This window comes from Fopius arisanus, unplaced genomic scaffold (genome assembly GCF_000806365.1).
Source record: "Fopius arisanus strain USDA-PBARC FA_bdor unplaced genomic scaffold, ASM80636v1 scaffold00031, whole genome shotgun sequence".
Taxonomy (NCBI): Eukaryota; Metazoa; Arthropoda; class Insecta; order Hymenoptera; family Braconidae; genus Fopius; species Fopius arisanus.
This window is the reverse complement of record NW_011887770.1, coordinates 272195-286670: the sequence shown is the minus strand read 5'-3', so window position 1 is coordinate 286670 and position 14476 is coordinate 272195. Positions and strand designations below refer to the sequence as shown.

Sequence of the window (14476 nt, the reverse complement as noted above, 5' to 3'; positions counted from 1 at the left end):
CAAAAATTCACCTGATAGCAATTTTACCTCCTAATTGTTTATTAATTTTCGTTAATTTGTCGTCTCCTCGTCCCTACACGACCAAAAAAATCCTCCAATTACTGTACCCCAGGATAAATTCAGTCACGCATCAGAGAAATAACTGAAGTCTTCCTGTGGGATAAAAAAAAACGAGTACTGATTCCTAATTATTGCAATCGTAATGTCTCCCGAATTTTCGTGAATAAATATTCAATGTTTGTTGCTAAAATATTTAATTACTGTAATGCTCACGTACAGATGACAATAATATCCATCTGGTCGTACTTTCCATTGACAATACATAATGTATATGTAGTACATCTGCGAAGTTGTGAAGGCTGTTGATTCATTTCAAATTCCAAATTGCTATCTCTAAAAATTATAATCTCTTAACTTGTCTCGTGAGTGAATAAATTACCTCAAATTAACAGACGATAACATTTATAAATGAGCTGGAATTTCAGTTAGTCTAAATAACGCAGGTTAAAACTATAAAAACACGAGTTTTGATACGAGAATTTGAGTGTAAAACTCAAATCCCGTCATCACCAACATGCACCTCAAGGCTTTAACATTGTTTTTTATTGTTCTGTATTGTCAGAGTGAGGTATCAAGCTCCCTGAAGATTCTGGGGGTATTTCCATTCCCAGGAAGAAGTCATTTCGCCATGTTTGGAGCTCTCATGAGAGAATTAGCGAGACGAGGGCATCAGGTTGATGTCATTGGTATGTTCCCCCTGGAAAAACCAATGCCCAACTACACGGATATTGACATCAGAGCAACAAAACAATCCTATCTCTTCAACAATATGAGTTACCCCGAAGCCATGGAGCTCCGAAGACTGACAGTAACTCATCTGATAGAACTCTGTGCAGCTCCACTCTGCAATTCATTGAATCATCCAAATATGCAGAAATTTTTCAAGACAAAAAAGGGATCATACGACGTTATGATTGTCGAGGTAAGTCTTCATTAAATATAATTTTATATTTCGTATATTAATTAATTATTTTACTGAAAAGACATTTTTAGGGATGAGTTAATTGAATATTCCGTTGACATCTAGGTGTTCCTCGCTGATTGCTTTACAGCCATTGGAAAATACATCGATGCACCGGTTGTTGGGATAATATCCCTCCGTGCTCTTGATTGGATACTCGAGGATTTCGGCCTCCCAATGAATCCCTCGTACATACCCAGTATATATTCAAGGGCCAGTCAGTACATGACCTTCTGGGAGAGACTGAAGAACACTCTGATAACACATTACCTAACTGCTCAGGTGCATTATAACCTCGAGGCTGAATTACCGTACGTGGAGAAGCATTTCAATCGAAAATTGGCATCCATCCGAGAGCTGCGTGATGATGTGTCTTTATTGCTCGTCAATGAGTACTTCACCATGAACGATATAAGACCTACACCACCTAATGTCATTGGAGTTGGTGGACTCCACGTGATAGACGACGGGGACCAATTGACTCCAGTGAGTTATTCATAAATAATCTGATCAATTAATCAATCTGACCCATCGATCTCTTCAGGAATTGCAAAAGTGGTTGGACGAGAGCACTCATGGCTGTGTCTATTTCACGTTTGGATCGATGATACAGATCGAAACATTTCCGACAAAAACCGTGAAAATATTCTACGAAATGTTCCGGAGAATTGCTCCTGTCAGGGTTCTCGTTAAAATAATGAATCCTCAGGCACTTGTTCCTGGTCTTCCAGAGAACGTTAAGACAGCTCGTTGGATGCCACAAATTGCTGTTTTGAGTGAGTCAATCTCATCTGCGTGAAATTGACAGATTAATTTTTGGTCTTTGATGGTTTTTTCCAGAGCACAGGAACGTAAGATTATTTATCACTCATGGGGGTCTCATGGGGACTCAGGAGGCTGTGGTATTTAAGGTGCCTATGGTGGGACTGCCTGTTTTTATTGATCAACCCTCGAATATGGAAGGCTATGTCAGCAAGGGAGTTGCTATTAATTTGGATCTTGATAGTATCACTGCGGATTCGTTGACGTCTGCTGTTAAGACTGTTCTCAATGACCCGAGTTACAGGTACGTAATTCTATCAATCATTCCTTTATTGCTATTATTTTTTTGTGATTTTAGACAGAACATGGATGAACTGCATGATCTATTTTTGGATCGACCAATGAGTGCCATGGACACTGCTGTCTACTGGGTTGAACACACAGCAAGACATCCAACAATTCTCAAACATCCAGTGAAGAGTTTATCCTGGTGGCAATTTTATCTTTTAGATGTTTATGGCTTTCTCCTCGTTTGTCTCCTCTTGACTCTCTTCCTCGTCTTCAAGATTTTAAGACTCCTGGGGAGATCACTCTATAAAAAACCTGACGAAAAGCATTTGGATATTAAGAAAAAAAATTGACGTTATCAAATCGATTGAGTGACATGTCCCCTTCTCTTCTGTGACTCATAGAATCATTTTTACTAGAAGAATTGAATAAAATAGAAATTGTGGAGATAATTTTTGAACGTATAGTCTAGGAGTTGATGAGATCTCGATGAGTGGGAGTTGTGGGTTGATTACTCTTATTTCATGCAATGATCTCTTGATTTTATTATTATTATCGTATGTCGTTGTTGTCTGGCTTTTTGCGACTTTCAAATAACCGAGACTCCACGACTTCAATTCGGAATTACTTCGGAGAAATACCAAACGCCATCTGCAATCATCCCCTGTAATCAATTACGATTAACCAAACAAAAAAAGGGTGGTGCACTGAAAACTATAAATGACATATTTTTCTTCAGTCTGTTTGAGTTATCGTCACTCACTCCATTGAAATTATTTTATCAGGCCCTCACTAACGTATTCCTGACATCCAACATTTGTAATAATAAAGTAGAATTTTCTATTTCCATCGATTTGCAATGGTAAGTGGCAATGAATAATAAAGAGAGATATGATTGTCTTGGGAAAAAATTTCTAGGTTATCTATTTTGTTTGGAGATTTTCGTGCTCGTTTGTCCGTTGAATTATCTCTTGTAGGATTTTTTTAATTTTTTCACTGAGTCATGGGGTAATTGTTTTTTTCTTTCCAGTCTGTTGCGGAATTTCTGAAGGGTCTGCCCTCCCACAATGAAAATAATTTCGCCAATTTTCATACGGACAATGGGAATCGTACCTGTGTCAAGAGACCTTCTGTGTATTTACCTACGAAAGACTATCCCTCCGAGCAAAGTACGTATTTTAAATATTTATAAGAATATTTATAAGAAATATACCAGAGACATTTGATTATTTTCATATTAAATGAGACCTAGTCTATTGGCCTGATCCAAATGTAAATCCAAGTTTCTTAGTTGAAGAGTAAATAGTTAAGAGATTCGATTATTCAAAAAAATTATACTTCCAGTTATTGTGACCGAAAAGACGACGATACTGCTGAGGTACCTTCACCAGCAGTGGGACAAAAAAGTGAGAATTAAAAAGTTACATGGGAAGAGGAGAATTTGGAGAAAGGGCAAATGATTCTATTTATTTGTTTTTACCAGAACTCTGAAAGAAAACGAGAGCTCCTGTCCGTCAATGGTGATTCCCCAGACGATGTAGCAGTGAGACGCTGCAAGAGGCCACGTCTTGATCTTAACAACACAATCTAAACCAAATAAATAAAAGAAAATAAGTACCGAAACGAACGAAAGAATCACAATTACCTCATCGTAATTATTTGTCCATCATTCGAGTACATCTAATCAGTTATTTTCCTCTTCGATAATCATAAACGTGTAAATATTTCGTTTCAGGTATTTGACGTCTATTTCATTTCATTTCGTTTGGATTGAAAATTATCGTTTGTCGTAAGAATGAGACTATCAACGAAATCGATGATATCGTTAGTTAAGATTTTTTTTTTGGAGTATGACGTATGAGTGTACTGAAGCCTTTGATTGGCTTAAAACTGTTTTTTAACGACTAATTATTGGAATTTTTCTTCTCCAAGAATTGAGATCTTTTCGAGCTTGTGCATTCGTCTTTAATGATTCTGGAATTTATTTTCTGGATTTTTTTTTAAATACATTCCGTGTGAATCCTTGAAGACCTCTCGGGATCTCTCGTTTAATTTTTTTTCCATTGAATTTACTGATTAATAAAATTGTGTAATGAAATGATAAAATTCTATGATTTACGCCTTTAAAAATTAATTCCCCTACAATAATTTCAAACGAACCGCCGAATTATCAGCAACGAAATGCCAGTGATCGATTATATTCGACTGTCGTCAACTTCAGTTTGTTCGCCTCAAAAACAAAAACCTAAGAGTTAACCTCAAAGAAACGATAGAGAGTTATTAATTATCTTCTCGGAGTGAATATGAGTGAATCTGCTGGTGTTTCCGAGGCTACGGAGACGAATGGAGATGGAGGACAACCCTCCTTCAATGGAGAAGCTGACGAGCATCTCCAGAAGTCACCAGGAAGTGCTGAAGACAAGACCACAGAGTCAGTCCCAACTGCAAATTACTTCAAATGAATTTTCTATTAATTCAATGCCTATTTATTTGCAGACGAATCGGCCCAGACTCTGTATCAGAGAATGCCTCGAAGAAGTCGACCCCAGGAAGTGGAAATCGTTCGAAGAAGAGGAAGAAAGCCCCAAGGGATGCAACAGCCCCTAAACAGCCTCTCACCGGGTATTTTCGATTTCTAAATGACAGGAGGGAGAAGGTCAGAGCAGAAAATCCAAATATGTCGTTTGCTGAACTGACGAAACTCCTGGCCTCCGAGTGGAGTTCTCTTCCTGCCGAACAGAAACAGCTGTACCTAGATGCTGCTGAACAAGACAAGGAGAGGTACAATAAGGAGTTCAGCGATTACAAGCAGACTGAGGCCTACAAATTGTTCACTGAGAGGCAGAGCACTGAGGGCAAGAAGGAGAGGAATGGAACTGCTGAGAATAACGAGCCTGTGGTGGGTCTCTCTTCAGTTAGAATTCTCTTTAAAAATTGGAATTATTTTTTACTCTTTAGTGATTATTTCGTGATTCAGGAACCACCGGTAACTGAGAAAGACACGGATTTCTCTGGATTCGATATTCCAATATTCACTGAGGAATTTCTCGATCATAATAAAGCCTGCGAGTCTGAGCTGCGTCAGCTCAGGAAAGCCACTTCTGATTATGAAGCCCAGAATGCTGTCCTCCAGCGACATGTGGACAGTCTTCATGCTGCTGTTAATAGACTGGAGTCTGAGACTAATCAGCAAAGGACAACTAATCAGTCATTGCAGCGGCACCTGGATGCCCTCAGGGGTCAGCTTGCTGGGTGTTTTGCTACTGTTCCCCTGCCAGGTATTGATACTCTTTTGAGAATGTCAATTCCGATTTTTATCAACGCGTTTCATTTTGAATTGAAACATTTTTCACTGATTGTCAGGCACCAACGAAGGAGCAACACCGCAGAATATCGATAATTATGTGGAAAAACTGGAGACTCTGCTGAATGGAAATGCAGAGCCTTCTCTACGAAACGCTCTTCGATCAGCTGTTTCACGACTGGAGCTGCTGGGATGACATTCACCCACAGGTGCTAGTCCACCTCCCAAACATCGTTCTCGTCATTCCCATCGTAAATAAATCACTCATCATTCGCGAGTTAATTAAATATAAATGCCCCTCTTTTGGGTATTAATTAAACAGCCAGACACATTTAATTGTAAAAACAGTGTTCTATAAAAAATATTTGGAACTTCAGACTTCTTCCACGTACATTAATTCAATTACTTACACAGGACTCAATTAATTTAGTACAGATGAATAAACGATTTCTTCGATTTCATCGAGTCAATCAGTTATATAAGAGCCAATAAATTCAATGCTTATGACTAAACCATTTTCTCAAATTAAAATCTACATAAATTGAAAATTTCATAGCAAAACCCCGAAAATGTCGATACATAAAAAAGTAGCAAAAATGTGATGTACATAAAAATTGGATTCTATTTGTACAGAATATTTTCTATAGATTAATTCAATAGAATTATCTTTTTAGTGTTTTGCTGTAGATTTTCTTTAATATATTAAAATTATTCACAGGTTTAAGGCCAATGTTTCGTTGAATCTCGCCAGGGCATATCTCAGTGCCCCAGCATGAATCATTCCACCTCTCTCAGCCTCAGCAACAACGTCCTCCACCCCGTCCTTAATCTTCAGGGCCAGTGCCCTATCGACCTTGAGCAATTCGCGCAAAAATTCGAAACATCCTTTCGTCATTTCCCTCACCCTCCCACAAATCACCCCACAAATAACTCGCCTCACCACCTCCTCGCTGTAAAAGTTATTGGCCCTGAGCTCCTGGAGGAGGTCGAGGGTCTGCTTCCTGTGAGGATGAAGATCGTGAACCCTGAGGAAACCCTCGATTACCGCCCTCAGCACTTTACCCGCAATAACCTCCACCAACGATTTTTTTCCGCCCTCTCTCAAGAGTCCCCTCATCATCTCCATCAGCAGGTAGGAATTTTTCCTCAACTCGTTACCCTCGACGACCAGATAATTCCCAGACAACTTGTCAAAAATTACGTCCAAGAAGTCGTCTGTTACCTCTCTGAAGAGATTTATCAGCTGATCAGCGACTCTGAAGCTCTTGTGTTCGGTAATGAGGAGGGGAAGGTAGACGTCAAAGAGATCGACGATGATCTTCTGAAGGATTCGGTCCTGTCTGTAGGGGATGGTTTGCAGCCCCAGAAGAATCATCGAAAATACTTTTTTCCCCAGTTGCTTCAGGTGGAAATTCTCGTCTCCAGGTAGCATCATCTTGGTGATGAGGATGCGGAGGGGATTACTCGGGGTCGAGGTGTAGAGGATTGGTGCACACGTGAGAATAATCGTCCCCAGGCAACGATAGATCAGGAGAGAAAGGGGTGAGTCCACGGTGGAGGGTTTAATGGGGTTGAGGACCCATTTGTCGAGTGTCAGGAACATTCCCCAAATCTGTTTGTCCAGAGGTGGAAGCTCCGAGGGAGCCAGGGATGCCCGATAGGTGTTCAGAGTATTAAGAAAGAGAAGAAAAGATGTGTTCGATGTTTTAAAGTCCACAGACTCACGCCAGGAAGGGAAGAGCGTGCGGATAGGCTCGACGTCCACTAAATACGACTTCAAGGTCTTCGAGGATGAGTCCAGATCGGAGATGGAGCACTTCAGCCACACCTGGATCATCAGGTGATCAAAGTTCTCCAGGAGTTGCTTCAAATCATTGACTGCTGCTTTATCCTCCAGAATTATCGACAAATAAGTCCTGGAGATGTTGACGTCTTTGACATAAATCGTTGATGTGAAGTGCCTGAAGAGGGACAGGGCTGAGTGTTTATGGCTCTCAGCCATTCTGGGACGCCTGAGAGCCTCCAGGGTGAAGTCAGCTGCCAATTTTCCAATGTCCTCGCAATTTTCCACTGTCAGGTCGTTGTCATATACGAGGGCTCGCACCCTGGCAGCTGCTGACGACCACAGCACCTCGAGCATCTCTTTTCCACCGGTATTTTGAATGTCGAGGGCGCGTGAGCCCTGGAGAAGAACTAGCAGCATCTTCAGGACAGTCCCAGCCCGGCTCTTGGGGCACTCCAGTAGATAACGATCAACCCAACCCCCGATGAGGTGGTGCTCATTGTTCAGGAGTTTTGATTTTTCGAGTGACTCCTTTATCGTCTCCACAAAGATACTCATCATACCCCTGGTAGCCTCGTCCCTCCTGGTACTGAGAACACCCACCACTTCCTTCAGTTCTTCTCCAGTGGCACTCATGTCCAGGCCCTTCTCCATCAGCAGAACAGCGCCACACAATTGCCCCTTGAAAGACAGACTCGCCCTTCGAACACTCTCTTCCCCACCACCAAGAGCACTGGGGAGCAACTCCATCATCACCTTGACGACACCCTCAGGATCAGCTGTGATCCCCATCGTCAGCAGCAATGATATCAGATTGAAGAGCCTCACCTCCGAGAATTCCTTCACTTTACTCTTGGAGAACTTGGAGTAAATCTTTCCTCGGATCTGATTCCACACCTTCATCTCACCCTTCTCGTGATTCTCCTTGAGAACAATCCCCAGGAGTTTCAGGAACATCCCAAAGCTCGACTCCTTGGGATTATCTCCGAATATTCTTTCCCTAGTCTGTCTGAGGATGTCCCTAGGGGTCTTCTTCTCCAGGGAGAGACTCCAGGGGCCCCCAGTTTGAACGAGAAATGGCTGATCCAGTCGTCTGTGGAAACAGTCCCATAAATAACTGAGAATCCTCACAGAGGAGTCCCTCTCCTTCCAGAATTCCAGAATCATAATCTTCAGGATTGGAATCATGATCTTCAGCTCCTCGTCAATCTCATCGCGTTCCCCTTCCTTTCCTCCCCTTTCCAGAAATGATTTTAGAATCTTCTCAGACTGTTGGCAGTTGGATTTTAACGTCGAGGGGCTGAAGGTGCTCTGGAGAAGAGTCAGGTGAAAAATCATCCACAGGCAGAAGATCTCTGGGCTCTTCGTGTCGAGTTTGTAAGGAGATTTCTCTGAACTGCTCCAGGACAGGACTTTCTCGGTGGTATTTCCTCCATTCGCGTGAATTACTCTGTCCAGGCTGGGGTTTACATAGCTCCAGAAGGTGCGATTGTCCAGGTGCTCGGATATCCTGGGGATCGTCAGCTGGAGGGCGAGCCAGAGGTCTCGAAGACACGAGCAGCTGAAGGGGGTCTTCAGCATGAGATCTGGGGGATCAATTCGTTGAAAGGCCTTCAGAGATATGAAAACGAGATCCTGGATCAGCAATTCCAGGGCTCGATTAAACCGATCATTTTGCTCCTGGCTCTGATCCTGGAGAATCTGCTGGTGCACCAGACACAGCATCTGCCAGCGAAGCTCCAGGTGCACATGAAACAGGTGAAACACTGGCTGAGGTGTTCTGTTCCCCAGGATCGAGGCCGAGTGAAACGAGATATTCTTCAGGCGTGAGTGAAATTTACGAAGAGTGAACAGCACCTCGTCGTACCCAGCCTTAAGTTCAGTCACCAGGGGATGCTGCAGATCTGACAGCTGTGGCTGAATCGAGAGAAAGTACTTGCGGATGTAGCAGACAAAATCCACGACTTCCTTCCGTAGGAGAAAATAATCTAGCTGTGGAGAAATCTCTGAATTGATAATCTCTGGATTCTCGAAACGAATCAGAATTCGCAGATTCATCTCCAGCTGTTTCAGCAGGTGTTTCAGGTGAAGAATCGCTGAGGACGCAGGATGTTGACACCCGAAGAGCACTGGCCTCGAGGTGGGGAATGTGGAATCTGAGGATGGATGCAGAATGGGATTCAGGTGGTGCTGATACACTAGACTGGATTCTGGAAGGTCTGAATCATTCGGGGACACCTTCCCCAGGCACATGAAGGTATTCTTCTCCATTGGCTCTGAAAACAATTTTTCCATAGGAGTTTTTTGATGAGCCAATCGAAAATTCATCACGACTATTTCCTCGACGAATAATTAAAGTAATGAATTCATCTTTTTCCCAATTGGTAAAAAAATAATGACAGAAAAGTGAAGTAATCACCTGTTGGATCGACAGGATCAATTAATTCCCATGCCAATTAATGTCGCCTTTGACAACAAACAATAACCTGCAAATACCTATTTGTTGGCAGACATGACAGAAATTTCGGCGGGAGGTCTATTTATCCATGAAGTTGTCCACATATTCCCTCAAATTCCAATGTGTGTGTGTGTGTGTGTGAGTGCTGGGTCCCTATTCCACCCCTCGTAACAATTAACAAATAAATAACTGCACGTGTTCCAACAATAAAAAAATCTCAAGACAATGAGAAGAAGTCTCGATTGGTAGATTTAAATATTAATTGGATGTGTCTTGTTGTGGCGTCAAGTGGCACCTGAGAATGACAGATTGAATTGCCAGTCGTCATCTCAACGTCATTCTGATGCAGCAGAAATTCGGGGGCGAACACCAGGAGGTCGATGACAGCATGATGAACCTCCGGGAGCTCCTCAGCGAGGTAAACCTTTGGAATTCATTTTTTTCATCTTCCTCTTGGGATTTCGGGGATCCAAGGGAGAGAGTGAGGTTAGATTCCCGGTGGAGAGGTCCTTCGGAAAAATTCTTTTCGAATAAAAAAATTTATCCGTTTAATATTCGGCTGTTGGTTTTTATTAGAGCGAATTACTTCCACGAAATTATTTATTCCCGTTTTCTTTGACTTTAGGGGGGACAAGTGTGCGGAATTGTTGTCCAGGAGATGACCCTCTTGATTCTTTTGATCGTCCTGATTGTACCCTTGAGTCAAGGAAAACAGGGAAGAAAATGAAAAGCTTTAGGAATTATGCAGCAATTTTCCTCGTGCCTTGGGATTTTTTTCCGATATTTTTTAATGATTCATCATTGATTGCGATTGATTCGAAGTTACGAAAGAGAATAATCATTACCTAATTGAATTAAAAATACATTTATCAACCACGTGGTGCAACTCGAGAATTAATTGATTGCAGTGTAAAACTTGAGAAAAACATTCCCTGAGAATTTTCATAAAATAATAGTCAATATTAATTCCCAGCCTCCGTTGCTGCAAGCGATATTCCTGGGTAATGTGCAGGAGATTCGTGCCCTGTTGTCCCACCAGGAGGACATCCACTGGCAAGACGACCAACAACGTACCCTCCTGCACGCAGCAGCATTCATCGGTGACCCAGATATCGTAAAAACCCTCATCGAAAATGGTGCGGGTGTCAATAAAAAAGACAGACGTTGGCTGACACCTCTCCACCGTGCGTGCTGTTCCGGGAATGAATTAGTGGTGGAGGTACTGCTGAAGCACAAAGCAGCAGTGAACGCACGCGATAGAAATTGGCAGACACCCCTGCACATTGCAGCAGCCAACAATGCAGTGCAGTGTGCAAAGCTGATAATGCCACGCCTAGTGAACATAAATCTGACAGACAGGGGTGGTAGAACGTGCTGGCATCATGCAGCATTCAATGGTCACGTGGAGATGACAAAATTATTTCTGTCCCATCACAACTGCGTTGTGGATGCCACTGATAAAAAAGATCGTCGAGCCCTGCACTATGCCAGCCACATGGGCCACGATGGCATCGTAAAACTCCTCCTCCAGAAGGGTGCTGAGGTAGGGGTTGGGGATCGTGATTTGTACACACCTCTGCACGCTGCTGTGGCAGCAGGAAAAGTTGAGAGCATCAGGATATTGATTGAAGCTGGATCTGACATCGAAGCGCAGAATGTCTACGGGAATACACCGTTGCACGTTGCCTGTCTCAATGGCCACGTGGACGCTGTTGCTGAACTCGTCAGATGTGGATCAAACATAGAAGCTGCCAATTACAGGGGTGAGACACCACTGCACGTTGCAGCTGCCAGTACACAAGGTGTCGACTGTCTGGAGAGTCTTCTTCGTGCTGGTGCTGGTATCAATGTACAATCCGAGGATGGAAGAACTCCACTCCACATGACAGCCATTCACGGTCGTTTCACTCGATCAAAGAGTCTTCTCGATGCTGGCGCATCACCAGACACTCGCGACAAAAATGGCAATACTGCTCTTCACATTGCTGCATGGTTTGGCCACGAGTGTCTGACAACGACTTTACTTGAGTGCGGAGCATCACCTGGTGCTAGGAATGCAGAGCAGAGGACTCCACTGCATCTCAGCTGTCTCGCTGGACACATCGAAGTATGTCGGAAGCTACTCCAGGTCGACAGCAGGAAAATCGACTCGAGGGATATTGGGGGCAGAACTCCTCTTCACTCTGCTGCTTTCAAGGGTTCAGTCGATTGTCTGGATCTTTTGCTCTCCAGTGGTGCTAATTTCAGGCTGTCGGATAATGATAATAGACTTCCTCTGCATTATGCTGCTAGTCAGGGGCATTATCCATGTGTTTTTACTCTCGTGGGGTACGGCAGTGATCCCAATGCCCAGGACGTCAATGGAGCCACTTGTCTTCATCTCGCTGCTGCTGCTACCAATCCTGCCAATAACTCTGGCCAGTGTGTCAGGTATCTCCTGGACCATCGAGCTGATCCCCAGGTGCGCGACAAACGTGGTTTCACGTCGATTCATTATGCAGTGGCAGGTGGCAATCAGCCAGCTCTGGAGGCTCTCCTCCACGATTCAAACCTGTGTCCAACAGTGGGAGGTGCTACCTCGTCTTCTCCATCCTCAGTTCCCTCGCCCTCTTTACCACCCCTGGGAAGCCTCCTGCCACCTCAGCCCGTGCTGCCACCCCAGACATCCCTCAATCCCCCAGCTCCTGCTCTAACTCCCCTCCATCTTGCAGCCTACCATGGACACGCAGAGATCCTCCGTCAACTGCTTCCTCTATTCCCCAGCACAAATATCCGCGAGGACACTGGTAAAACACCTCTGGACCTTGCTAGCTACCGAGGACACGAGCAGTGCGTTCGCCTGCTGCTGAGGTATGCAGCACTCGTATCAGTGCAGGACAATGTAACACGTAGAACACCCGTTCACTGTGCAGCAGCGATGGGACACGCTGAGTGTCTGCGATTACTTTTAAAATCATCAGAGGATACTTCAGTAGTGGACAGATGTGACGCCAAACAGAGAACACCACTGACTCTAGCTGTCGCCAATCACTACACCGAGTGCTCGTTTCTCCTCCTCAAGTATAAGGCCGATTGCAATCTGCCAGATGTCAACAAGCACACACCCCTCTTCAGGGCTGTTATTCACGACGTGGATTTATCAGTTATGGAGATGCTACTGCAGCACGGTGCCAGGGTATCCCCCCAGGACTCCAATGGAAAAACTCCCATGCATTTGGCAGCAGCGTGTGGCAATGTTGCTGCACTAGCTGCCCTCGTCAAGGCTGATCCCACAGCTGTTGCCCTCAAGGACGATCAGGGATGCAATGTACTTCACTGGGCTTGTTACAATGACAATCATCTCTGTGTGGAATTTCTTCTTGAGTCTGGCCTCATTGACACCCTCGAGGGCAATCCATTTTCACCAGTTCACTGTGCAGCGCATCAAGGATCGGCGTATTGCCTCGAGCTATTGATTAAAAAATTTGGCGAACAAGTAGCTGCACTCAGGGATACACCTGGGGGTAGACTACCTCTCCATATTGCAGCTGCTGCTGGTTCTGTGGCTTGTGTTAAATTCATTCTTACGTCTTTTGGGCCTGATGCTGGAGGCCTCGAGGCACAGGATTATGCTGGTAGGACACCTCTCCTCAGTGCTGCTGTTGCTGGACAAAATGCAACTGTGGAAATGCTACTCAGCAGAGGATCTGATGTCAGGGCTGTCGATTCCGGGGGTAATACTGCACTTCATCTCGCTTGTCAGAGGCGACACTACACTGTGGCTTCGTTGCTCCTTGATAGAATTGAGGCAATGGTCAAGGAGAATCAGACTGGACAGGTCGTGCAGATGATGCAGATTGTTAATATGGTTAATAAGCAGATGAAGACTCCTCTGCATCTCGCTGCGAGGAATGGACTTGTTGGGGTGAGTTCATGAAGTTGGACTCTCAGCACTGTTTGTTAACATTTTTTTTATCCTTTTTTTAATCATTCTATAGGTGACCAGGAGACTTATTCAGTTCGGGGCCAGTGTTTTCGCTGTGGATTCTGAGGGCCTCACACCTGCACTTGCATGTGCTCCTAATCTCGCTGTTGCCAAGTGTTTAGAGACCATTTTAATCGCACATGGTGAGTTGCGAATTTTATTTTAATCAATTTTATTTTTCACTTTTTATATTTTCATAATTCTGAATGGTTCAGAATGGTTTTCTTGTTAGGACTGAATATTTGATGTTCGAATATGACATTTCATTTATTTGAAGGAAAAAATTCGGAAGCAACCCAGCAAACTCCATCCATCCAGCAAACGTCTGAGGTAAATGGTCGAGTTGGTGATTCACAACACAGTTCAGACTCGGAATTCTACTGACGCCAACTAATGCGTTCACACGCTGATTTTTTATGAGTAAATGAGACAATTGAGATAATTGGAGATTCAGCTCTTAGCTTTGTAATCGGTCTAAGTGCTTTCGACGCCTGCCATTTGTGCGGATGGAATTGGTATGTTTTTTAACGTAAATATGTAAGAATGGAGATATTTTCTATAAGGTAATGACAATTATTTTGTTTTCTCGTTTTAATAATTTTCTATACTAGAGCACGAATGAATAATCGTCGTAGCAATGTGAATAATGTGGAATTTAAATAGCCGGTTAAATTTTTTATATGAATCAAAATAATTATTGATACTTAATTGACGACACCGGCGTGCTCAATGAAGGCTCTTCGATTGTTTAATTTTTATCGAGAGGATGACTGCAATCAGTGGTTGTATCGTTTCATGTCGTAACGATTGGCTTTATGAATAAAACATTTTGAAAATTCATGATTTTTTTTTTTCCCGCCACTCTCCCGTCATGCGCATTTCATCAGAAATTTTCA

The 14476-nt window shown here is 43.4% G+C and overlaps 5 protein-coding genes across 6 annotated transcripts; 4 read left to right on the top strand and 1 right to left on the bottom strand.

Moving 5' to 3' along the window:
• The first annotated feature begins 486 nt into the window (after window positions 1–486).
• LOC105265614 (UDP-glucuronosyltransferase 2A3-like) lies at window positions 487–2523 on the top strand. Its single transcript, XM_011303190.1, has 5 exons — window positions 487–982; window positions 1088–1507; window positions 1566–1797; window positions 1862–2087; window positions 2142–2523. The coding sequence occupies exons 1-5, from the start codon at window positions 575–577 to the stop codon at window positions 2422–2424; spliced, it is 1569 nt and encodes a 522-aa protein (XP_011301492.1). The 5' UTR covers window positions 487–574; the 3' UTR covers window positions 2425–2523.
• A 92-nt stretch (window positions 2524–2615) lies between these two features.
• Window positions 2616–4021, top strand: LOC105265613 (DET1- and DDB1-associated protein 1). 2 transcript variants are annotated; one of them, XR_892089.1, is made up of 5 exons: window positions 2616–2933; window positions 3102–3240; window positions 3416–3477; window positions 3555–3722; window positions 3807–4021. XR_892089.1 is itself a non-coding variant. In XM_011303189.1 (4 exons), the coding sequence occupies exons 1-4, from the start codon at window positions 2931–2933 to the stop codon at window positions 3660–3662; spliced, it is 312 nt and encodes a 103-aa protein (XP_011301491.1). In that variant the 5' UTR covers window positions 2616–2930; the 3' UTR covers window positions 3663–4021. The 2 variants fall into 2 exon arrangements, 1 of the variants encoding a protein (XP_011301491.1); XM_011303189.1 differs by having other exon boundaries at window positions 3555–4021.
• Window positions 4022–4304: 283 nt separating this feature from the next.
• Window positions 4305–5836, top strand: Hmg-2 (High mobility group protein 2). The gene is made up of 4 exons (XM_011303185.1): window positions 4305–4502; window positions 4568–4970; window positions 5049–5349; window positions 5435–5836. Exons 1-4 carry the CDS (start codon window positions 4375–4377, stop codon window positions 5569–5571), a joined length of 969 nt encoding a protein of 322 aa, XP_011301487.1. The 5' UTR covers window positions 4305–4374; the 3' UTR covers window positions 5572–5836.
• Window positions 5690–9680, bottom strand: LOC105265611 (protein MMS22-like). The gene is made up of 2 exons (XM_011303186.1): window positions 9578–9680; window positions 5690–9434 (listed from the first exon to the last, which is right to left on the bottom strand). Exon 2 carries the CDS (start codon window positions 9427–9429, stop codon window positions 6088–6090), a length of 3342 nt encoding a protein of 1113 aa, XP_011301488.1. The 5' UTR covers window positions 9430–9434; window positions 9578–9680; the 3' UTR covers window positions 5690–6087.
• A 74-nt stretch (window positions 9681–9754) lies between these two features.
• On the top strand, window positions 9755–14418 carry LOC105265612 (serine/threonine-protein phosphatase 6 regulatory ankyrin repeat subunit A). Its single transcript, XM_011303187.1, has 4 exons — window positions 9755–10034; window positions 10590–13520; window positions 13594–13723; window positions 13858–14418. Exons 1-4 carry the CDS (start codon window positions 9960–9962, stop codon window positions 13962–13964), a joined length of 3243 nt encoding a protein of 1080 aa, XP_011301489.1. The 5' UTR covers window positions 9755–9959; the 3' UTR covers window positions 13965–14418.
• Window positions 14419–14476: the final 58 nt, after the last annotated feature.

Excerpts from the sequence above, each read along its gene's own strand:
- LOC105265614 (XM_011303190.1), top strand. The coding sequence starts at position 575 with ATGCACCTCAAGGCTTTAACATTGTTTTTTATTGTTCTGTATTGTCAG. Across the intron at positions 983-1,087 it reads ACGACGTTATGATTGTCGAG|GTGTTCCTCGCTGATTGCTT; the intron begins GTAAGTCTTCAT and ends GTTGACATCTAG. Across the intron at positions 1,798-1,861 it reads GCCACAAATTGCTGTTTTGA|AGCACAGGAACGTAAGATTA; the intron begins GTGAGTCAATCT and ends GGTTTTTTCCAG.
- LOC105265613 (XM_011303189.1), top strand. Across the intron at positions 3,241-3,415 it reads AGACTATCCCTCCGAGCAAA|TTATTGTGACCGAAAAGACG; the intron begins GTACGTATTTTA and ends TTATACTTCCAG. Across the intron at positions 3,478-3,554 it reads ACCAGCAGTGGGACAAAAAA|AACTCTGAAAGAAAACGAGA; the intron begins GTGAGAATTAAA and ends TGTTTTTACCAG.
- Hmg-2 (XM_011303185.1), top strand. The coding sequence starts at position 4,375 with ATGAGTGAATCTGCTGGTGTTTCCGAGGCTACGGAGACGAATGGAGAT. Across the intron at positions 4,503-4,567 it reads GCTGAAGACAAGACCACAGA|ACGAATCGGCCCAGACTCTG; the intron begins GTCAGTCCCAAC and ends ATTTATTTGCAG. Across the intron at positions 4,971-5,048 it reads CTGAGAATAACGAGCCTGTG|GAACCACCGGTAACTGAGAA; the intron begins GTGGGTCTCTCT and ends TTCGTGATTCAG.
- LOC105265611 (XM_011303186.1), bottom strand. The coding sequence starts at position 9,429 with ATGGAGAAGAATACCTTCATGTGCCTGGGGAAGGTGTCCCCGAATGAT.
- LOC105265612 (XM_011303187.1), top strand. The coding sequence starts at position 9,960 with ATGCAGCAGAAATTCGGGGGCGAACACCAGGAGGTCGATGACAGCATG. Across the intron at positions 13,521-13,593 it reads CGAGGAATGGACTTGTTGGG|GTGACCAGGAGACTTATTCA; the intron begins GTGAGTTCATGA and ends ATCATTCTATAG. Across the intron at positions 13,724-13,857 it reads GACCATTTTAATCGCACATG|GAAAAAATTCGGAAGCAACC; the intron begins GTGAGTTGCGAA and ends ATTTATTTGAAG.